The sequence below is a fragment of the Lipophrys pholis genome (genome assembly GCF_963383615.2).
Source record: "Lipophrys pholis genome assembly, chromosome: 14".
NCBI classification, from domain to species: domain Eukaryota; kingdom Metazoa; phylum Chordata; class Actinopteri; order Blenniiformes; family Blenniidae; genus Lipophrys; species Lipophrys pholis.
This window is the reverse complement of record NC_137633.1, coordinates 18,605,896-18,629,599: the sequence shown is the minus strand read 5'-3', so window position 1 is coordinate 18,629,599 and position 23,704 is coordinate 18,605,896. Positions and strand designations below refer to the sequence as shown.

Sequence of the window (23,704 nt, the reverse complement as noted above, 5' to 3'; positions counted from 1 at the left end):
ATATAGGAGCTGTTGTAGTAGCCATGAGTGTCAAAGCATGGCCCACAAGCCATCTAATGTCCAACCCTAGGCTTTAAAGGCATAACAGAATGCAACTGTTTTTACTTTCTTCTGGAGACCTGTGAGAAGTTGATTATTTTTATATTTCACACTGTATTGTTCTTATACCTATTTTAGTGTTGTCTTCTTATTACAATTCCCTTTGATAGTTTATTGCTCAAATTTTATTGATGTTAGAGGTGCTTTTATATAGCCATTTATCTTTCTTTACCACTTTAGAGTTGTGGGGCATTGGCGTCAATCCCAACCAGATAAGAGTGAAAGCAGCGTGCACCCTTGACCAGTCACTGGTCCATTACTGAGCAGAGAGATAGACAACTAAACACACTCACATTCACACGTATGGGCAATTTAGGGTCGCCAATTAACCACTTTTAATTTGTTAAGCATGTAAATTGGGTGACATGCAATCTTAGAACTTAAAGGCAATAGTGAAAACAATGGTATTTGATTTCATTTGTAAATGTATGTAAAATCGCAGATGGAGGGGGGGCACCATATTAAATCTAGCCCAGGGTGCCACATTATAGGACCGCCTCTGGGTGGAAGCCAGGCTGTGAGCTCCTTGATGATGTTTTCTGCTCTGCAGAGGCATGGAGAGGTTTAGTAGATCAGGAGAAATAAAAAATTCCAGATAATTCTTCTTATTGGATCCATTGAAAAGTGCATTCTTTTTTGGACATTTTCAGGATGTATTTGGAATTATTGCGCCAAAACAAGTCGAAATGTTGCAGCTGCCATATATTTATAGGTCATTGTGTATTTTCACCTGCCCGCAGGGATAAAACTGGAGCGTGTGTGTCCCTGCAGTGCTGTGTCTCGGAGGCCACTGCCCTCAGTCAGCACGGCGACGTCCTCCTCCCGTGCGTCTGGCTCTGACATCACCGCCGATGAAGTTACAGATATGGCCATGCCACACTCGGAGGCAGCCTTAGTCTTCTTGAGACAGACCGACTAAAGCCACCGCCGTCATGTCGCTCACCTGGTCGGCAAAAGACCACAAAAACACGAACCAAGCGGCCGCGACCGGACAGAAGCGCTCGCGTAATGACGCGGGGAACAAAGTGACGGTGGTGCTCGGTGCGCAATGGGGCGACGAGGGAAAAGGGAAAGTCGTTGATTTATTGGCGACAGAAGCTGATGTCGTCTGCAGATGTCAGGTAAATGTTTGGATTGGAGGTTTGACTGCAGCACTCCGCAGAGCATGCTTTATAATTGCAGTTGTTTTTTTTTACCGATCGTTGTTTTTTATTTATTTCACAATTTCGTTTCTGCACAATGAAACCTTTCCTCCTTATAGGTTAGGGTGCAACAGGTGCTCCATGCTGGGATCCATGCTCTCTCACCTCTGAGGTGTTGGAATACTTGCTTGAAAATTTATTGACATTTTTTTTAAGTGTTTAATTTTGAAGCATGCGTTTTTCACAAATTTGCAACTGCCTTTGAGGATTTAAATCATTGCGGTATTTCTATGTATTTTATGTATCTTTCATGTTGGTTGTAAACATTTTTCCAACTTTGCTCTTGCTGTCTCAGTTCCCATTTGATCACACGATATAAAATGAAGATTTTTAATTTGCTTCAGTTAAATTGTAATAAACCAAAGTGCACAAGTTCAATTTCCATCCTGTTACGTAACATTTCAGAGGTCACTCCACCACTGGGACAGGACTCAGACTCGCCAACAGTTGCTGTGTTGTACTATCTGCACTGACAGGAGGGCACCCTGTGTTCTGATGGGGGCTGAGAGCCCCACCCACTGGGCTCCAGAGGTCACATTCTCAGGCTGGCTGGATATGTGAGAAGGCCAGGTCTTAGTCAGGGGGGAACAGAGTGAAGGATCCACCAGCGTCAGCCAAGTCGGTTAAAATAGGTGCTGGAAAATGTTGGCGAATCTGGGAAGAGGTGGTGGCTTATCGCGTCTCATGAAAATAAGACGGGACGCATCCGTGCGGCCGGATCCTCTTGGATGTTTGTGTGACACTGGCCTCGCTGACGGCATGAACTCTCATGTGATCTCAATTTACAGGGAGGCAACAACGCAGGACACACGGTGGTAGTGGATGGCAAGGAGTATGACTTTCACCTTCTTCCCAGCGGAATCATCAATCCCAAGAGCATATCGCTCATCGGTACAGCTTGTCATATTGGGTCTTTAATCAAGACTCCATCGGCCAAACATCACTTACTAAGTGTCCTGTCAACTCTCTTACTGTTCTAGGCAATGGAGTGGTCATTCATCTACCCGGCTTGTTTGAAGAGGGGGATAAAAATGACAAGAAAGGTATATATTGACACACTAGAATCTATAATCGAGCGTGAATAAAGATTAGTGAGCACTCACATAGGTGTTTCTTTGTTGTCCCATCAGGTTTGAAAGGCTGGGATAAAAGACTAATAGTTTCAGACAGAGCCCACATCGGTATGTACAGACGTTCAGAGAGATTTGCTTTCCACAACCTTTAAGATAATTAACCAGTTGATTTGCCCGTTGCCTCTCCACAGTGTTTGATTTCCATCAGGTCGTTGATGGCTTGCAGGAAACTGAACGACAAGCACAAGAAGGGAAAAAGTAAGGCGAGGGAAAAAGGATGGAATGAAGCAATATGTTGGATACTAAATAGTGTACAATTATACATTGAGTCACATTATTGCTCACTCATAGCATTGGAACAACCAAGAAGGGCATTGGACCTGCATACTCCAGCAAAGCTTCCCGCACTGGCCTTCGTGTGTGCGACCTCCTGGGCGACTTTAAGGACTTCTCCACTCGGTAAAATTTTTTTAAAATCAGTCAAGTTGTACATAAATGCCAAGCTACTCAGTCTGTACTGTATTACAGGATTTGCATTTTGTTAAATCCTTTCAGATTCAAGAACCTGGTCCACCAGTATCAGTCCATGTATCCAGCCTTGACAGTTGACGTTGAGGACCAACTGAAGAAACTGAAGGTAAATCAAAGCTGTCGGATGATATTCTGTTAGCGTTTCCAACAGTTGTGCATATTCTTGTTCTTTTTGTTTGTTTTGTTTGTTTGATGTAGGACTACGCTGAGAGATTGCGGCCAATGGTCAGAGACGGAGTCTATTACATGTACGAAGCTCTCCACGGGGCTCCAAAGAAAATTTTGGTTGAAGGGGCCAATGCTGCTCTGCTGGACATCGACTTTGGTAGGATTCAGTGCTTCAAATTTGACAGCAAATTTTGAAAAAAGAAAAAGTCATTTGAATGTGGCTGATAATCTCTGGCCTCTTCTCTTCAGGCACATATCCCTTTGTGACGTCATCAAACTGCACTGTGGGAGGCGTGTGCACGGGTCTCGGCATCCCTCCGCTCAATATCGGTGAAGTGTTTGGTGTCGCGAAGGCCTACACCACCAGAGTCGGAATTGGAGCTTTTCCCACAGAGCAACTCAATGTGAGTTGGATGTTGATGTTTCTTCAGCTGAGAGACAAGCTGAGGGTCAGGGGGATGCCTTTCCCCAGATTGTCCCTTTTTAAAATTGTACAGAAGGAATCCGGATGAAAATAATTTAGTGGAGAGTAAAACTGTTGTTTATGTTTATTAAAAGACACATTTATAAAGAAATACATATTTAGAAAAAAACAACAATAAATACTTAGAAGGCGAGGCTAATTTATGTATCATCCAAACACGTGGCAATTCAAATTGCTTTACAAAGAATTAAAAGAAATACATTAAAGGTCACAAAAAAACGGAATGGCGAAAGTAATGTCTCTGTGAGGCTAAAGGTAAAAAGAAAAAAAGTAAAACCTGTTGTTTATTTGAAAGCCTGAGTGAATAGTAGTGTTTTGAAGCCTGATTTAAAGAAGGGAATGTGTCAGCAGGAAGTTTGTTCCACAGGTGAGGAGCGTGGAAACTAAAAGCTACTTCACCTTGTTTCTTCCTCCTGAGGACTTCAGGGGTTTGGATGTTGCATATTTTCTGAGTAAATCTAAAGCTCTTCAAAATTGGAACCATTTAACACGAGATACAATCCAAACATCCATTCAAACTCATAGTTCATGACGTGGAAAATATTAGGAATTCCAGAACACGAAAACACGTTTGGTGTGAAATGTCCCTGGGCTGGGGGACATTTATTTTCCTACACTTTGAAAACTACTAATGGGGCCAAATGTCATATGAAATGAGAAGGCACATAACATGTTACGTATGTAACCTGCTGATCTTCGGCATGACATGTGTAGTGTGTGATCATGGGGCTAACACACAGGCAGCGGGGTGAGCAAGGACAGGGGTGGGGGGGGGGGGTATTCTCGTTGGGTGCAGCTGTTAAATTTTGTGAGAGATGGACTCAAACACTCTTTACCGCTTTTGCAGATCACATGTGCACAGGGATAAATTTAGGGCCAGAGTCTGGGTTAAGGATCCTGAGCGGGTCTTATGTTACTTGTCACAGGAACTGACCGTGGGGAACGTAGATCATGATGTGAAAAACTTCAGCCCCTCAATCAAGCAATGCCTCATTGTACTCCGCTGTGTATACTGCTTGTTTACTTAGTGCATATTATTAAGAGTTATGGAGGATCATTTATTGCATGGCGTCATTCTCACTCAGGAGCAATGATCAGTCAGGTAAAGTAGGTTTTTTTTTCCTACTTTATGCAGGCGGTCGGAGAGCTGCTGCAGACAAGGGGTCACGAGGTGGGCGTGACCACGGGAAGGAAGCGCCGTTGCGGCTGGCTGGACCTGGTCATCGTCAGATATGCTCACATGATCAATGGCTTCACTGCGTGAGTGCCCACAACAGTTTACAGGCCTCATCAGGATCATTTGTTTACTCTAAAAGCATGCAGGGTGGATTTATTTTATTCTTTTACAATTTTTGCATAACATGACATTTTGCCTGCTCAACAGCATTGCTTTGACAAAACTTGACATTCTGGATGTTGTGGATGAAATTAAAGTCGGAATTGCCTACAAACTCAATGGAAAAAGAATTCCACATTTCCCAGGTAGTTTACCGAAGACGACCACCCCAGGCTTCTTGGTTCAATATCCTATATCACGATTTGTATTGATTGCTGTCTTTTCATCACAGCCAACATGGACGTTTTGCACAAAGTAGAGGTTGAGTATGAGACTTTCCCTGGCTGGAAGACAGACACATCTGCCGCCAGGAAGTGGAACGACCTCCCAGCCAAAGCACAGAACTACATCCGCTTCATTGAGAACCACATTGGAGTCCCCAGTATGTCTCACACAAAGCCACATACTTATATGTTTTCATTTTGATTTGTAGATTACAAATAGTCCTCTTCCAGTGACATCGATTCCCTTAGCTGCAACCTATCTTCAGCTCTTATAATCTCTCTATTTCTTTCTCTCTTTTTTTTTTTTTTTTTTCAGTCAAGTGGGTTGGCGTTGGAAAGTCCAGAGAGTGCATGATCCAGATGTTTTAGAAGTCGGCGCCGCTATGATGGAGGCTCAAACATTGTGCCATGATGTGGCAGCTTTTCATCACCTAAAAGAATCTTCTATAATAAACATATGAGACCTTTGAGAAATGTTGAGTTTGTTTTACTTGGACTGAATTTAACGGCATCAAACTCATAAAGATCGGTGTGTAAGTTTTCTGGGTTTTGTTTGGGTACTTCTATTTCACATCACCAAAGAAAACTAAAAACAATTTAAGTGAGGTTGATTGATGACTCCAAATTGCCCATAGATGTGAATGTATATGCATGTATGTATCTGTATTATTACCTCTGCATTACATGTGCAGTGTACAGTGGTTAAATCAGGAACAAATAAAATACACAGATAATGTTGCTTTTGTTATTTTTACACTTTTAAAGGTCAACTCAGAAATCAGGCCGAACCCTCTTTGGCCAGTTTTTTTTCCTGTCGGCTGGATGTTTGACACCCCTGATATATATCTTCCAAGTATTTAAAAAAAATTATATTTGAAATCTAAAATATGTTAGAATTGTGACTTAATTCTATGTATACTGTGTTATATGCACTCAAACAGCCAGAATAAGTGGAAAGATTCACCCAACTGGACAGAATGATGTCTGAGGGTTAATGTAGAAAATTGAATGGAAAATATTCTTACAGAGCTCATAATGTAATTATATGCACTGTGGAGCCTTTTTAAATGAGTTTTATTGATTTAAGTAATCAAATTAAAAGCTCCCTGGATGCATTACTGGGGTTAAAGTTGATGCTCACAGAGTTTGCTTCTAGGAGGAAGATTATAATCTTCATTAAAAATATATTCAATTCGGCCTTAAAGTACATGATGGTATTGACTTGGTATCTTGATTGATGAATTTAAAATAATTGTCATATTTGGATGATTTTTCCATGCCAATTAAAGTTTGATATCATGCACTATTTCACGGTTTGTATCTGAAAACGTTTTCTTTTTTGTTTTGTGTTCATGTCCAGGCATTTTTCTAATTCAAGTTACAACTTTGGAAAATACGAAACAGAACTCGGTCTTTGAACGCAACACGAATTTGAGCGAAGTTTTATATAGCAAGCACAGCCACGTGACATATAGCACGATGTCTGATTGGCTGAGAGTTTTCACGTGACAATAAAGCATGCCTGTGATTGGCTTGCTTCTTCCCCACCCTCTGTGATTTTCCCGCAACGAAGCCAGCGTGAAAACAAGTAGCAGGCTCTGACAGCGCCGCGCTTTTTAACAGCTAAAAATGCCGAAAAGATCCTGTCCTTTCCCCGAAACCTTCTCCTCGCAGTACAAGATACACATAGGGCAGTCGGAGTTGAGCAAATATGGCGTGTTTGGGAACACATACAGGCAAGAAATATACGGTAGGTGTGTTTGTGGCTGCTATGTAGCATTAGCTCGCGCTCACTTCGGCGCACATTCACTCGGGGCGCGGATAAATCTCATAAACGTGATCTTCTAAGAATCTGTTTGGGTCAACTGTGTCGTTAGACATTGGCATTTAACTGCAGTTCACTAGGGTTGGCTTGTGTTTGTGTGGTCTTACCTATCGTCATAATAATGTGTTCTTGCATAACAACGCATTAAGTCAGATGTCAGAACCTTTTGTACACAGCGTGTTATTAGTTTGGCTTTAAAGTGTCCGAAATATTGGCTTTCTGTGTTTCCCAGCTGTCATGTTTGATTTCAATCACGAGTCTGTGTGTGTATGTGTTCTATTTTTTTTTTCCCCCCTTTCCAGCAAAAACGAAAAATCTGCTCTTCGTGGGTGCCAAAGCTGTGATGGGCACAATCTGGACAGGAGAGGAGAAGCGAGCTGAGCCCACAGGACAAGCCGAGCCTCCTGTGAGCAGCCACACACTGCTGAGAGGACAGACACTGATCGGACATGATGGGAGGCTGACGAGAGGGAGTGCAGCACCAGGTGGGTCTCAGTCCACATGGTTCCAGAAGAAGCTCACACATCCAGTAACACTGATGACATGTCTCTTTAGTTGTGTGGGTCATCACTTGTGTGACCGTATGAGCAGTCAAGCCAGAGATTTAATCAAGTCGAACATCTGGAAACCTCTGCAAAGTTGACAAACATTCACATTATCTCCATGAATATAATATCTCTATAACAATAGCAAACACACAGAGGCAGACAACCATGCACTGACACTCTCACCTCGAGGCAATTTGAGGTTACATGCATGTTACAGGACTGTGGGAGAAAATCCACACACACAAGAAAACTCCATACTGAAAAACCGGGCTGGTCGTTGAACTCAGACCTGTTGGCTGTGAGGCTGCAGCAGTATCAACAAGCACGGCAAAGGACTAGCTATTATGATTCCATGATCTGTTATGAGTTAATGGAATAAAACAAATAAAATACAAGACATCTAAAATGGGGGGGGGGTTCTAAATGCAAAAAAGAAAAATCACTTAGGTGCCAGCTTGGTGCTGCTGTGTGGACGGACCAAAGAAATGATGGGCCCAACCATACACAATATTGTCCAACAGTTCAGAGTCCAGGACTCACTGTGCTAAAGAGCCTCTCTACACTCCTCTGGCTCTGCCACAGCTTCAGATGGTGGCCTGGTCTTCAGCACTTCTTCAAGTTTGGGGGGTGTATATCGGTATCGGATCGCCACACCTCCAATTGTATTCAACTGGTTTTGCCCCAAATCAAGCCTTTGGCCTGAATTTCAGCCTTTCAGCTCAACTGAGAACCGGCTGTTTCTGTGTCTGTACCTTTAAATGCTAATGAGAGGGGTCCGTTTTCAGGACGACAAAAAAAAATGGTGCCTCTGCATAATTTTAGATAATCTTTGTCTTTTCAGTAGCATGAATTCATTTTTAAAATGAAGTAAAATTTTAGTTGAAGCCAGCTTGATTCTTCTTAGATTTTGCCGGAATATGACTCAGATTTAATTTACTTAAGAAAAATATGAGCCGCTGTGGAATCCTTTTTTCTTTTCCTTTTCCCCACCTTCTCTTTCAAAACTGAACAAAGGAAGTCGCTCATCTCCAGTGTCAAAAATGGAGATCTGAGTAATTCCCTCCTTTCGCCACTAGATGTCAGTGCTGCTACAGTTAATGATTTCAATGCTTTGGGTTTTTTCTGTCTAGGTGCCCCGGCGGTTCCCGCAGGCTGCTGCGTGTGTCAGAAGAGCCAGGGGTCCCGGACGGCGTGCTCGCAGTGTGACCGCCAGGCCTGTTCCTCCTGCACCCGACTCTGTTCCAGCTGCTCCAACCTCTGCTGCTCCGTCTGCACCATCATAGAGTACGTCGTCTCCTCTCCTCATTCCAAAAGATTTATCACAGATATGCTGACAGTTTCATATCAGCCAGGTTAAAATCTCTGTATTAATCTTGATTTATTTCAAATGGAAGTAGATCTTTTTTATGGATTCATGTCTGTGCAGGACTTTTTGTTTGGACTACAGGCTCACTGAACAGCGCAGTGCAGTTCTGCAAAGACTTAAGTTGGAATTAATTGCAAGATTTACATTTCAAACTCCTATTTATTTTATTGAAATGAGTTGTCATGTTGTACAGAGTAGCAATTATTCGTAGTATTATTTAAGCTCTATGTGTCTTGAGTACTCTGAAGCTAGATTTTCTTCAATCTGTGTGTTTTCGGTATGGTAACCTTGAATCTTTTGTTTGTTCCACAGCTACAGCGGGCGATACGATGAAGTACTGTGCTGCGGCTGCTCTACGTAAAGGAAGACCCGAGAAGCCGTCAGAAGTTTAAGCTTGAATTTATATAGTTGCCTCCATGAGATATATATAGACATTTTTATACCTGTAATTTTTGTGTGTGTGTGTGTCATTCCAAATGTAACTGAAATAAACTTGACTTTTTAAATATACAAATAGTGTTTTCACTGAGTCTTGACAGGAGGTTTTTTTGCACAAAGGCCTACTGGCTTTTGGAGCTATTTCTCCCTGAAGTTTATAATTTGATGCAGAATTCCCGACTTCTCATCACAATACAGGGGTCTCCCATCAATCCAGTCATTTGGTCGGCAGAGTGGAGCCCAAGAGATGTACAGAAGCTGCTGGATAAACACTAAACTGACATTCTTAAGGGTCATTTCTCTCACCCGACTATTTCCTCTTGAGATGAGAGCATGACTGAATAACGGCCACAATAAATGCTGGCCTATCTATACAGAAGCCATAAGGTCAGAATATAAGGATAACAAGCCTGATGTGTGATCTTATAAAGCCACATAAATGCTGTTTTGTAAATGTTGAACCGCTGGATGTGTCCAGATCTTTATGAAGCCCTTTTCCCAGACTGCCACGAGCTCAGGGCTTTGTAGAAGGACGGATCAAAGTTGTTTGAATGTACCAGATCTCCAGAAGGTTTCACAGCGATGTTGTGTTGTAGTTACACACATCAGCAGGGGGCAGCACACATCAGGCACTGGGTTGAGAGATAGATGAGTTCCTTGTGGAAGAGGGGGGGCACATTCACTGCTTTCTCAGTGGGTGAGCAATTTGGTCTCACTGTGCTGAAGAGGCACAGTTTCAACCTTTTAGTCAGAAGTGTGTAAGTTTTGTCTCCGCTTGGCAATGATAATGAAATTCCAATCCAGCCTGAGCGGGTCTGACCTTGAGAATCCCGCTATCAAATTTATTTATTAAAACAAGAGGACCCAGAGGTTGAACACAAGCAGGCCTGAGCTGCAGACAATTTGGCTACGATTGTCCCTGCTGGACGCGACCTTGAGGCGCAGTCATCACTTTCTCTTGGCTGCTGCTTGTCACCGGAGCGGGCCGCGTTCAGGGTCAGGTATTGTACACTGGCAGTAATTGTTCTTGGAGGCAGAAGTCCTCAGCACTGCTTCATGGAGATCAGTCACGTGATGTGTTGTAGGTATTTAGCTTGGATGAACACACCTCCTGGAGCTGATTTGCACATGCTCCCCTGAGCTCTTGTTGAGTCAACCCCCCCCCCCCCCCCCCCCCCCCAACACACACACACACACACACACACACTCAGCAGGCCAGTTGTGGCCCCGGTCCTCGGGGAGCTGCCGCAGTTGGTATCCGAGGCCGCTGCCTGACTTCTGGCTGAGTGAGCAGACAGCTGTTGGTGAGCAAGGCGTCAGGTTGTCTGCAGGTTTCTTGGTGAAGCTTGAAGGACCTCATGAGATGGCTTTGAAATATTTGAACGCTGATGATGATTAAGCTTCTATTGATTGAAGAAATTAACTTTGGACATGCCATGTGGTTAAGTCATTTATCAAGAGGATTACTTTTATTATCTGCTGGTTCCTCCTTTCAAAGAAACAAATCTCAAGTTCAACTCTATCGACAAGTTTATATTAGTTTGCTTTTTTAAATTCTTATTTCCAGAGGAATCAATTTGTTCCATCTAAGGTGTGATTATTGTATATATGTATACTAATACAATTATTCCTCCCTTTGTTGTGAAAGAAGCTATTGAAAAAAAACCACAAAAAATTCATGTATTTTAAAGTAAAGCAAGACTTCCAGCGCGATTTCTTTTTTTGCAGTGCAATTGTTTCCCTTTTCATCCACCTTCATGACTTGAAGAACCATTTTTGTGACTTTCCACCAAATTAATTTTAACTGGAGCCACAAAACACCTTTAAAATGAAGCTCTTCACGTTTCACATATAGTTTTGCCATATGAAGATAAACTGTGTCTTCTGTTGTATTGATAAAGTTTCGATCACAATTTTGGATGGTAAACATTTAATCACATTTCCCTTCTTTTTTGGCATTCTTTTGACAGTTTTGACTTTTTTTTTCTGTTTTAGCAGTTTTGTGTGTTTTTCCTACATATTTATGCTTTTTTTTTTCTTTTAGAAAACCTCGTCTTTTTTTTTACTTTATTTGTAAAACTGTTCAGCAGGGGGTCCCCCCCCCTCCCCCGCTTTTTTTTGTTATTACAGCCATTTTTCTCTATTTTAGCTATTTTGGTTGTGCCCTTTTAATAAAACAACAAAAACGAGTTAAAACTGCTTTTGAAAATCACTGTGTCCATAAATAAAATGAAAGCACGATCAAATGAATGAATGAATTAATTTGGAATAATTTTCTGACAGCTTCAGGGAGCCACTACTGGAGACCGCTGTCTTTTCAATTTTGAAAGTGGGCTCATGATAAAAACTGCGACTGAACAGAATTAAGCGGTATAGAATATGAATGGATTTCAGCTTTTTGTAAACAGTGACCTCTTCCATCCATCCATCCATCCATCCATCCATCCATCCATCCATCCATCCATCCATCCATCCATCCATCCATCACACTTCCATGACAAAAGAAAAAGAAGAAAAAAGAAAATCACACGTTTTAATCAACACCTATGGAAAGTTTAGATTCACTAATTAATACTACCAAATGAGTGGTTTTGGGCTGTCCTTTCATGCACATAGAGAACATGCAAACTCAACACAGAAAGCCCAACCTGATTTCCAACAGGGGACTTTGTTGCTTTCTGTTCAAAGAAGAGAGAAATACGCAGACATTAAAGAAACACACTCTTATAGAACCTGATTTATTGTAATGGAAATAAAATGAAACAAAATTATTGCTAAGTCATAGGTGTACAACAGTTGCAGATTATACATTAATATATAACAGTTATCAGTTAAAAACATCAAACTGGCAGGCCAGGAGTTATTATTTGTCATGGGCTGTGGAACCAAACAGTAGTTAGAATAATTTCTTCAATGTGAGCATTATAAGGAAGTGGTTGAAGCTCTGTCATGCCGCTCACTCTCCCACACTGTAAAGACCCATGCTGCACTCACTGCAGAGTTATTGCTGATTGAATGCAAGAGTCTTTGTTGCTTTACAATTTGACATGTCATCATCTGTCGGCAATAATTCACATTTATAACGTACATCTTTTTCTGAGGTGAGTCTCTTCACCTGGCACGCCTGTAACATGTATTTTTTTCCTGCATTACACCAATGTTTACGGAACAAACAAAAAAAAATTCTTCATTAAGTTTCCAGTTGTTTGTTTTTTAATCAATATTGATTTCATCAAGAACATCCCTCCTGTCATCACAAATTGCACCATTTGTCCCTCCAGTCGGCTGCAGGGGGACGGTGATGCTTAGCCCCCATCTCGACGCCGCAGTGATGTGATGACTTTATGTGCATTCAGACAACAAGGCAGTGCACCTGTCAAGGTTTTCAGCGCAGCCCCATCCGTGACACTTAAAGGACAAAGAGGTCAGGGTGTGCTACAGCTCCCCCACCCAGCCCTCAACCCCGTCTCCTCCTCGGGCTGGGTCTCTGGGAGGAGGAGGAGGAGGAGAAGGAGGAGGAGGAGGAGGGAAGGGGTGTGTGTGTGTGGGGGGGGGGGGGGGGGGGGGGGGGCACATAATCACCCACGGCGCTCCAGACAGGACCAACTGCAGTCGGCCAGCGGGAGCACGTGGCTTTGTCTTTCACCCATTCTTTTGGGGACCAGCTGTGGTCTGAGTGCGGCGGGCCCAGTGATGCTGCTGCTATAAATATGCGTCAACGAGTGTGAGTAAGTGACAGCTGTACAGTGGACCAAGGACACGCTGTCTTGGCACCGTCAGGGCAGGCCAGTCCAAAAAAGGCAAGCCCTGTGTGAGCGAGCACTAGTTGATATGTATTTATGCACTTGCAGCAATATAAACGACATGTGATATACATAGTTTGGATTTGAGCTGCGATTATGGACTTAAAGGCTCCTTCATATGGATTTAATCTCACAAATTGTTTATGAAATGTGAATATCGGCTCATTGTATATGATTATGTGGGCTTTAAACTGCATATTTATGAAAAGAGCGGAGACTCAGATTTCCTGAAAGTCAAAGGAATTTCTCCTCCAAAAAAAAAAAAGAATCAGTGGAAGATAACAATAAATATGCATGTGTGTTAATGTGGAAAGAGAGGAAAAGAAAAGCTCCCCGTGCATGTGTGTGTGTGTGTGTGTGTTTGTGTGTGTGTTTGTGTGCGTGTGTGTGAGTGCGCGCAGTATGTACACAAGCGCATGTGCGACTGTGTTTGTGTGCCCTTTTCAAGTGTGACCACCTGTCTTTTGTTAAGAAATAAATAAATAAACACAGGCCACACCAGCTGTCCCTGGCAGTCCGTCCCTTCAGAGGTCAAGGGCTCCCACCGCTGGCCTTGTTGAGGTGGTGGACACTTACAACTTTCCTCAACTTCTCTCAAGTACCTCTAAAGACACACACACACACACACAAACATACACACCTTATGTTTCTATACCTTTCAGGGTCAGGCTTACATTCATCTCCCGCAGAGTTTAAACAAAACTCAGCCAAAACTGCTTGTCCAACCCTAAAACATGTCTTCACCTATTGATTTCCATTTCATTTTTTTGTCCTCGCCTGAAGGTGAGCGTTGTCAGGTGTGGGTACCCATCAGTGCAGGAGAACAAGGCCACACACACACGCAAACTATACACGCGAAAGCACTCGCGGCCAAATGAGCCCGGCTTTGAGCCTCAGAGAGGAATGTTTTATTACACCATCGAGTTACACTGCACATATCCCAGCTCGTCACCCTGCAGCTAAGCTCTATCACATGGCCCCCGACTTTCCATGTGAAGGTTTTTGGTCCATAAGAAACACACATGCAGCGGGCTAGTTTAAGCCCCCGATCCCCGTTAGGGCAGATGTGAGATGTCGGTGCCAGCGTGCGCTCCGAGGGCCCTCCGCTGTGCGTGTTTACACTGCGAGGTGGCGGCACCGATGCAGAGAGCCCTTATTTACTGTGAGCTGGCCGCGGCTGTTCGGGGTGTTTATGAATGATCTTGGGAGGACATTGTTTTCTTTATGTCGGAGCTGCCTGGCTAGCGCCGCTGTGTCGTCTGTTTGTGCATAAAGTACGTGCTGGGGAGCTGGGCCAGACAATAGCCTGGCTGAGCTACTACCCACGCACACAATAGAGTGGTGGGATGAGGCCGAGGTTTGGGGCCGAGGTTTCGGGGACCGTGGGGGTGGAGGTAGCATAGATGGGGGCAGGGGCAGTTGGATGCAGTGGCTCTCTTTCTATATGGCATTCCCAGAATGGGGGAGCTGGGATTTGGGGGAGGGTGGTGGGAACCCGAGCACATCCCTATTGGGATCACGTAGCGGAGCAGCTGGATTTCTTTCATGGTGCAGCCGGGAAATAATTAAAAGTTCTCGCCATTGAAAATGTCCAGTGAATTGGCATGAAGTTCCTCGCTGAGACAGACATTTGGTGCGTGTGTGTGTGTGTGTGTGTGTGTGTGTGTGTGTGTGCGTGTGTGTGTGTGTGTGTCTGTGTCTGTGTCTGTGTGTGTGTGTGTGTGTGCACAAATAGGTGTGTGCGGCTTTGTCTGTTGCAGCAAATACAATCAAGCTGAGTTCAAGTAATAATTACACGACAGAGTCAGCTGGCTTTGTTATAACGGGTTTATCTCCTCTGGCAACAGGTCGGGAACAATGGAAGCCCATCTTGAAATTGCTACGTCCTTGAGCTCAGTTTATGGTTTCAGAGGGATATGGCCTGTAAGACCAGCAGTATTATCACATTCTGTTGTCTCTGTACACATTGCAGTACTGCCCACACACACACACACACACACACACACACACACACACACACACACACACACACACACACACACACACACACACACGCACACACAGGCACACACAGGCACACACACACCATGCAGTTTGCCTGCTTGTTGCTGCTGTGTGTCACATATGAGCTCCCTCACAACATTCCCAGGTCGTTAGCCTGTCAAAATCCTTTAATTTCCCGTTAAAAGTCGAAGCCAGCTGCTCGATGACTACCTGCCGAGTGGCGCGACGGTGAAAAAGTGCTGTTGGAAATAAAGGAAACGCCACACAAAGTCAGAGAAAAGTTGTTCCATTTAATTCTATGTATAATCTTAATAAAGACCTAAATCAAGATTGTCACATTTCCACAGCACACGCACACAAGCACACTCCAAAAGCGCAAAGAAAATGCACATACAGTTACAGATCAAATTAAATTGCCTGAATATCTAAGCAATGTCAATTCTGCATTAAGATTGTCCGCTAATCTCTAAACCACTAACACTGAAGCAATTGGTTACTATAAAATATACCTTTCTTATTAAAAAATTATATTAAATTCTAATGGCACTTCTACAAATTCTATTAAAAAGATTTTCATTTGACATTTAGAAGTTGTTTTTTTTTGTTTTTTTTTCCAAATCAAAACTGAGACAGTCAAATGTTGCACAAGAAGCGTATGCAATAATAAATATTTCTCATGATTATACACAAATTCACAGTTGTAACCTGCAGAGGACAAAATTCCAGTATCAATAAAGTCTGGGGGTTTTTTTTGTTGTTTTTTCTGTTTTTTTTAGACTTAAAAAGATCATACAGCATGAGTTAGGCAAACATCGCCCTCAATTAAGAGTAGCACTGTTTTCAAGTCAACAATCAAAATCTCTGTTTCACATTCAACAGTGACATTTAAAAAGGAACGGACTGTTAGTTCCCAGTCGTATCGGCTGATCGCAACCAAGACACAAAAATGCTTGACTTCAGTTGAACACGTCTAGAAGAAATTTATTCACTGAATTTTCCCCCAATAAAATATTAAGGTAATCTCATGCAGAGCAGCACTGACACATGGACTTTTTAGCATGTTTTTTTTTTTGTCTGAATTGATTTGATATGATTGAACATCAACAACTGTCAGTGATTCATTTCACAATCCATCGCCGTGATGTGAACTTCAAAGTCGCAGTCGAGGGCAAAAAAAACCAAAGTAGTACACTATAGAAAAAGGGCTTCTCCAGATGCAACACCTATTTGTGTGTCTATAAGGCACATTTGGGGATCATCCTGGAGGTATAAATAAAGACTGCAAACAAAAAAAACAAACAAAAACAAACGGAGAAAATTCTTCACATGTCGTTAGTTCTTCTACCTCTGTACACATGTACATTAGAGAATCAGGCAATCTCAGACTTGCACCATGTAGAAACGTTCCTTCAAAAACAAAGAAGTGAGAGAGAGAGAGAGGAAAAACAAATGTACATTCCTGTGTGTTCTGATTGAAAGACACATGATGTGTTTCACCTGTGAGAGCACGAGAACAACAGCAGTGTTTTGCTCTCCTGAGGTCAGGGAGCGGAGTGAAAACGTGGTTGGAGTGTTCATTCTTAGAGGGAATCCATTCCAGCTTGGTCTCTTTCAGCAGCAACGAACAATTCAATCATTTTGATGACCTTCAAAAGTAGTTTTAAACGATGAACATTATATATATATATATTAAAAAAAAAAAAAAAAAAAAAAAGTCTATCCTGACATGAAGACTTGATCGACAGCTATCTGACCTCAAACATCACAGATATCAGACACATTACTGTCAGCCTCAAACTTTTCTAATGGAAAGCTGGCATTAGGGGAAAAAGAGCAGTTCTAAAAGCGTTTCACTACAGTGGAAAAGTTCTTTTCTTTCACCATTTAAACATACTGAAACAGACCTATTTTAGAGTCATCTCTAGAATTTTAGCTTATAGTTCATGAAAATCCAAAATACAGTATCTGGAAGTATTAGAACACTTCGTAAAAACAGATGTTTTCCCTGTTTTTGTTATATTTTTTTTAACCAGAGGCCACTTAAAACCATGTAAAATTAGAAAAATACATGAAGCCTGTTTTTATAAGTTTATATATGATGATTGTAAAGATACTAAGCAATCACCTTTTCAAATTATCAAAGAAGTCTTTGCAAATCTGGAGAAATGACAACATATAAACATAAAAGACAAAAAAAAAAAAAAATGGAGAAACACATAATAGTGTCTACAATGAAATGAAGAATTGGTGAACAGCTACATCTGACCTCGAACATTATCGCTGCCAGACATATAGCGGCCAATTACAACTTATTCCTCCAACCCCAAGTTTGATAATTTTCCATACTTCTGACAGACGTGCAGCAAAACTGTTGATCATGTCTCGTCCATGTGGAGGAACAATGAGGCGTTCATCCACTCTGCGCTGGGATAGGTGGAGGAGGGGGGCTGTTCTTTGATGCCTCCAAACAATACACCTGTTTACAGTCTCCCTGGTCTCCCTTTGCTTAATACATTTCTCACATTCCAATGGCTCCATTCAATACGGAAAAGTGCAAAGAGGGACTTGAACTGCCTGTTTCTCCCTACAGCTAGAAGAGAGATGCACAATGATCCCTTGAGAACTACCTGGGACTAGGTGGTTTGCAGTAGTAGTGAGAGGAGAGGGGGGGTACAATGCCTCTATTGTCTCCTTTCTATAGGTAGCCGGTGCCGTATCAGTGTGGCTGTGCTTGTGAACAACTGTTTCCTCTGGCGGAACAGCAGTCAGAGCGGCATTAACGGCTCTGATTTGTAGCGAAGGCGGAGTTCAATAAAGTCTTGAATATGGAAAAAGAAGCAAACTCCCCCGTGTGGGGGAGGAAGACTTGAAAAGGAGAGACCCCGGCCTTAATAAGACACCTGACTCCCACGAACTTCACGCGTGTTGCAACATGGAAAACAAACCGATTGATAAATATAATATGTATTTACATTAAATATACAAATAGTAAGAAATAGCAGCCTAGACAATAGTGTTGAAACTATATGCATGCTAAAAACAAGTGCTTCTCTATGTTCCATGTGACAAATCTTGAAGACTCCGCAGAGGTTTCTACACAATATATTAAAGTACAATTACAGTAACTCGATTTGCACAGAGAAAATGGACAGCCCCAAATACCAGTTAATGAGTACCAAGGTCGCTCGGCAAGACGCAAAGTCTTTCAAGCCTATAGAAATAAGAAACTACGCCTACAGTAAACCCTGAACCAAGTCAAACTAATAAATAAATTCTGATCAAGTCTTCTCAGGACAGATTAGACAAATATCAACTTTTTTTTTTTTTAGCACTACACCCCTGGTTAAGAATCCATACAGCATCTACGTGAACTGACAGAGGAAATCCACTTCCCGCCCGGAGACTCCTTCAAGGGCGGCATCACCAAAGGCGTCATCAGTAGTAACTTACACACATACAGTAGAGCAACATGAAAAGGGTTAATTTGAAGAAAGAAACGTCAGTAGAATTGGCTGAATGGCACAGCTTCGGTGGGACAAATTTCACAGCAACATCTACTCCTTGTCGGTTTCCTCTCGGCCTGCTGAGCGCTTGTCCTCAACACTGAGTCTGTGTACGCTTCATGCCAGGGGTTTTCAAAGTGTGGCAGGGTGGGGTGGGGTGGAGGCGGGAGGAGTTCCTAAGTTCCTCAAATTATGAGATATTGTTGGTAACAGCTGTTGGCATACATAGGCAATAAGAAGTATTATCTTAGTCCCCGTGAATTTGTACTATCTGGTAAGTTTTGTAACTGTTACACATCATCCATCCCATAATACACTTATGATTTCAGTTCTAACGATGTGTCTCATTAAAATAATTGATCGTTCCACTCTCCACTGACTTCTTTGAATAAATCGTGCTTGGAAAATGCGTCCTCCCCAATAAAGCTCCCTCGAGCCCCACATTTTGAAAACCACTTCTTCACACCATACCAGGAAATAACAAGGTCATTTACTGACAGCTATTAAGCTTTTAACCCAGAGGACTCAAACATTGAACAGACGAGAGCTGGGTTTACATTCTTTTCAATTATTTAATTAAGGACAACTGTGGCCCGGTTGCCAGTAGGTCGTCACCTTTGTTACAGCCTGGTATGGAGGGTGATTGTTTTTTTTGTTTTTTTTAAAGACTTAAATGTCAAAAAACAAAACAAAAAAAACAACCTGTGGCGTTACAGCTCATTCTTGTTTTAGTAAGTACACTCGGTGAAGTGTTGAGAATATCCATAGGCACCAGAACTACAAGTTTTCATCCCTCTTCTGATTATACAGCCTCGTTTTAAGTAGCAGATACAAGGCCAATCCATCACCGTGAGGGCATGTGAGCGACCATAGAGCTGGGAACGCAAAGGCAACACACTAAATAGCAACGTGGTGATCTGATGGCCTCTGTGCTTCTTCTTACAAAACAACTTAAAACCTTCATTTCAAACCTAATCATAATTCCAGTAGTCAGACTTCATTAGTTTTGCTGCCTTATGATAGTTTACTTGTTAGGGACTAAACAACTCCCCCAAAATAAATAATAAGAATAATAATAAGTGTTAAAAAAAAAAAAAAAATCATATATTGCTACCAACGGACGGTTCTGATCTCCCATGTGCACAAATAAAAGTCTTGCTCTCTCTGACGATTGTATAAACGTTTGTTAGCACATTCACCTATGGTTCTAAACACAGGAGGCTTTTCGTCGTTCTGGAAATATACTCCATGAATAAACTCCACAGATTGACACAAACGGGACAGAAACAAACAAGTGCATCATCTGATTTGTTCACCTTTGTCGAAACAGATCCAGCTCAAGTTTCACAGCGCTCGTGTTAATCTGAGCAGCCTGCGCATCTCCAGCTGACTGTCTCTGACCCTCACGTATGCCTATGACACAGTCCAGCTCAGGAAGCAGCTCCCGTTTTTAAAGTTGCTACATCTTTAGCGTGTGAAATGCCGCATGGGATAGAATCCAACGGTTACGTCTCCAACAAAAAAGCCGACATGGGTGTTACTAACACGGAAAACTGTTCAGTAGTGGTAGTAGTCAGTGTGTGAGAAGACACGCGGTCTTGTGTCGTGGCACTGGTGAGAGGTGTTTTATCCAATGGCGAGAGTCTTGACAAGGCCACAGTGAAACTTCCTGATGTGGCGGTAGAGGTCCCCCGACTGAGTGAAGCGCCGCTCACACCACTTGCACGCGTGCGGCTTTTCCCGCGTGTGGACCACAGCGTGCCGACTCAAGTTATGGGAGTACTGGAAGCTCTTGCCACACTGGCCACAGGTGTATGGCTTCTCGCCAGAGTGCGTGCGCTCGTGGCGCTTCAGGGTGTACATGCACGAGAAGGTCTTGTTGCACTGCATGCAGGTGGGGACCGAGCCGTCGGGGGACAGCTTGGACCGGGCGCCGTCCTTCTCGCGAAAGTGTGAGCTGAGGTGCAGTTGCAGCACGTGAGGGCTGGGGAAGACTTTACTGCAGAGGGGACACACACACACCTGTTGCCCGGGGGGCAGGAGCACCCCGCTGGAGGTGGAGATGTCTGAGGAGGCCAAGTCGTCCTCCTCCTCCTCCTCGCTGTCCCCCAGCAGTCTGCCCCTCCCGTCCACCTCCCTGCCCGGGGCGCCCTCCCTCCCTCGGCAGGCCTCCCCCTCCTCGTCCATCAGGTCCTCCTCCTGGGAGAGCAGGGCGGCTGTGGAGCCGTTGTTGCCTGGGAAGAGGGCAGCGAACCCTGTCACCACTGAGCTCCTGGCACTATTCCCAAAGCGCTGGCTCTCAGGGCTCATCGGCTCACTGTCCTCCTGCTCTGACAGCAAGTCGTGTTCGTCTTTAACAAGTGGCTCAGTGCCCTGCTGCTGGCTGTCGAGGGCCAGCTGTCCCGAGACGTAGGAGGGGTGTAAGGGATCTCTGCTAGACAGAGGCTTGAAAGACAAATCCAGTGCACAGTCCATGTCATCTGAAGCCCGGGACCTCTGGGACAGCAATACGGTGGAACTACTGACATCAGCTTTTGTTTTTCCAGCTGTTTGAACGTAGGGCTCGGCCTCTGCTGACACATAATTGACACCTACAAGGTCCGGGGACCTGCCAGAGTGACCGTTCGCCTTCTGCCTGGTCTGCGCAGACCTATCACAATCTGTGACAGCCAGCCTGACTTCACTCTTGTCCATGTCAAACTCCTCTGCCGGGGGGGCCCTGTGAAGCCCCTGAGACTGTGTCTGGGGCAGTCGCTGAATGAGCTGCTTACTGTGCAGCTCGCAATCTGAGGAGTTCTCTCTGTCCAGACAGCTGAGTCCAAAACCCTCGCCCATCTTTTCGTCCAGGCACGACAGCTCCTTATCTTTAAGCTTACCTTTGCACACTTTCACTATATCATACATGTGGAGGTAGCTGGCTGCTGCCAGGACATCCTCCACCGGCAGAGTGCTGAATTCCAACTTCCCCTCATACATAAATTCAAGGAGCAGACTGAAAGCCGGGGCTGTCACAATGTCACTGTTGAGATGCACAACGTCCCTTTTGTCTAGCTGGTCCCTGTAGAAGAGATGGAAGTACATGCTGCAGGAGGCCAGCACGGCTCTGTGCGCTTTGAATCGAGCCTCTCCGACGAGAACAGTGCAGTCACAGAGGAAACCTTGGTGACGCTGCTGACTCAGACACTGCAGCAACTGGCGGCTATGGTCTGGGAACTCCATTCTTCCTTCATAACCTGGTGAAAAACAGGAAAAACAGGATACTGGATAAATGAATTGAAGCCATTAGGAGGGCAGAACAAGGCTGGCAAATCAGAGTCACACAAGAACAGAAGGAGAGCCGAGCTACAACTTGAGACAAATTATTGAAAAGTGCCAACAAACAAAGGGAAATGTCAAAACATAAGTCAGTTTCTTAAGCCATGGAGGATTTAATAACTCACACGTAAGAATATTTCAAGTGTACATATTTGCGTCAGTAACTTTATCCAACTTGAGAACAGGAAAATCTACAATCGCTCCAGTGGTGCAGGACACGCTCCGCTGCGCTCACCCACCCATGGATCGCGGTGTAAACGGACCCACTGTCCAAAACGATCCAAAGTATTCCGGCTCGTAGTAGTTGCGCTCCCAGAATTTCGCGAGAGTGACGCACCGATGCGCTTCCATACGCGCATATATGTGTTATACACACACACACAAAAGCAGCGGTGTTTACAGAACAAACTGGGAAAGGTAGCGCTCGTCCATCGGGGAAGAGGAAGCGAAGGTGAAAGGGGGAAAAAAAAGGAAAAAGGAAAAAGAAACTAAGAGCCGGTACGGAGTGAGTAAACTGGTGCTCTGTTTGCTAATTACACTGCAAGCTGTGGAGTCAGCTGCTCTGACATCACCGCAATGGAAACGCTACCTCCAGCTGTGCTCCCCTTTATGCCATATGTTAAAACTCTGGACTGCGCAGTCCACGAAACACGCGCAACTTAGCGAGAACGGAGGATATTTATAGGTGTCATGAGATTGCACGGCATTTCCAACTTTTTTTTTTTTTTTAATCGGGTGATTTATCACACGCGCAAAAAATAAATAAATAAAGGAAATAAAATCGCTCCTTCTTTTTTTTTGCGCACTCATCAGGCAGACACAACTGTGTATGTTTGTTTAAAGGGGGGAGCTGGTTCAAATCGTTAAAAAGGCAGATTGTGAGGAGTGGGAATAAAGTTTGACGCCGCGCAGGGACGCGTGCATGTGCGTAATTTTCTTTACGCGCAGGAGTTGTCTTTTTCGTTTGTTTGTTTGTTTGTTTTTTTCCGTAAAAAACAACAAAAAAAAGTGCTCTTAGGAGACTGAATGGCCAGGGGCGCAGTAAACTGAGCTCCACGTCCGTGTTGGGAAACGCATTGCTGGGAGCCTTTTAAACAGCAGAGGAACTCAACAGCAACTGCGCCTGAAAGCGAGCGGCGAAAGAGAGAGAGAGAGAGAGCGAGAGAGAGAGGAGAGGGACACACACACAAACACACACACACACATTCTCTCTCTTTTTTTTTTTTTTTAAACTTTCGCAGCTGTAAAACATCGTTACTCACACGTATTCCCGCCCGGATCGTCGTCTTTTCCTTCCTAGGAGCCCCGGTGTCCTCTCATGATGGTGCGGCCAGATGTTCGCTTCTCCTTGTCGTTTCTTGAGCTCCAGTCCGACCCTGGGAAGGCAGGCTGCACTCAGCGCCGCTGTGTGTCAAGCAGGTTGATAATGGGACAAGTCTCGCGATAGTTCCGGCCCGCGGCCACAATAACTTCTGTACTACTCCGAGAATTCACACAGCGGCAGCAAGTAGCAGAGCACGCTGGGGCGCATCGACTGGCTCTTATTAAAACACCTGTCCCCACCGCGAATCCCTTTACTGTGCCACGGAAGTGGACGAGAGGGGCAACTGCAGCTTGGCTCTGAAAGCAGGGGCGGATCCAGAGATTTTTATTGGAGGGGGTCCAGGGCACAGGGGGTTACTAATACGTAATAGGGTTGGGGCAATGAATGAAAAATCATTAGTGGTCGATAGATTCTGAAAGCGAATACACTGAGGAAAATTAATCTGAGGAAGAGTGAAGTTA

General features: G+C 43.8%; 3 protein-coding genes across 3 annotated transcripts; 2 read left to right on the top strand and 1 right to left on the bottom strand.

Annotated features, from left to right (window-relative positions):
- The first annotated feature begins 868 nt into the window (after nt 1-868).
- adss1 (adenylosuccinate synthase 1) lies at nt 869-6,427 on the top strand. Its single transcript, XM_080479387.1, has 13 exons — nt 869-1,220; nt 2,090-2,192; nt 2,282-2,344; nt 2,432-2,482; nt 2,566-2,632; nt 2,726-2,833; nt 2,930-3,011; nt 3,104-3,230; nt 3,323-3,477; nt 4,693-4,817; nt 4,942-5,039; nt 5,126-5,275; nt 5,434-6,427. The coding sequence occupies exons 1-13, from the start codon at nt 1,032-1,034 to the stop codon at nt 5,484-5,486; spliced, it is 1,371 nt and encodes a 456-aa protein (XP_080335513.1). The 5' UTR covers nt 869-1,031; the 3' UTR covers nt 5,487-6,427.
- A 256-nt stretch (nt 6,428-6,683) lies between these two features.
- On the top strand, nt 6,684-9,359 carry siva1 (SIVA1, apoptosis-inducing factor). The gene is made up of 4 exons (XM_080480480.1): nt 6,684-6,867; nt 7,245-7,427; nt 8,621-8,774; nt 9,169-9,359. The coding sequence occupies exons 1-4, from the start codon at nt 6,747-6,749 to the stop codon at nt 9,215-9,217; spliced, it is 507 nt and encodes a 168-aa protein (XP_080336606.1). The 5' UTR covers nt 6,684-6,746; the 3' UTR covers nt 9,218-9,359.
- A 9,069-nt stretch (nt 9,360-18,428) lies between these two features.
- zbtb42 (zinc finger and BTB domain containing 42) lies at nt 18,429-23,500 on the bottom strand. Its single transcript, XM_080480332.1, has 2 exons — nt 23,182-23,500; nt 18,429-21,837 (listed from the first exon to the last, which is right to left on the bottom strand). The coding sequence occupies exon 2, from the start codon at nt 21,821-21,823 to the stop codon at nt 20,231-20,233; it is 1,593 nt and encodes a 530-aa protein (XP_080336458.1). The 5' UTR covers nt 21,824-21,837; nt 23,182-23,500; the 3' UTR covers nt 18,429-20,230.
- Between the last annotated feature and the right edge of the window lie 204 nt (nt 23,501-23,704).

What these genes read in the sequence shown, in the direction of transcription:
- adss1 (XM_080479387.1), top strand. Translation starts at nt 1,032, where the DNA reads ATGTCGCTCACCTGGTCGGCAAAAGACCACAAAAACACGAACCAAGCG. An exon ending in TTCAGACAGAGCCCACATCG is followed by an intron (nt 2,483 to 2,565) that starts GTATGTACAGAC and finishes GCCTCTCCACAG; the next exon opens with TGTTTGATTTCCATCAGGTC. An exon ending in ATGATCAATGGCTTCACTGC is followed by an intron (nt 4,818 to 4,941) that starts GTGAGTGCCCAC and finishes CCTGCTCAACAG; the next exon opens with CATTGCTTTGACAAAACTTG.
- zbtb42 (XM_080480332.1), bottom strand. Translation starts at nt 21,823, where the DNA reads ATGGAGTTCCCAGACCATAGCCGCCAGTTGCTGCAGTGTCTGAGTCAG.
- siva1 (XM_080480480.1), top strand. Translation starts at nt 6,747, where the DNA reads ATGCCGAAAAGATCCTGTCCTTTCCCCGAAACCTTCTCCTCGCAGTAC. An exon ending in GAGAGGGAGTGCAGCACCAG is followed by an intron (nt 7,428 to 8,620) that starts GTGGGTCTCAGT and finishes TTTTCTGTCTAG; the next exon opens with GTGCCCCGGCGGTTCCCGCA. An exon ending in TCCGTCTGCACCATCATAGA is followed by an intron (nt 8,775 to 9,168) that starts GTACGTCGTCTC and finishes TTTGTTCCACAG; the next exon opens with CTACAGCGGGCGATACGATG.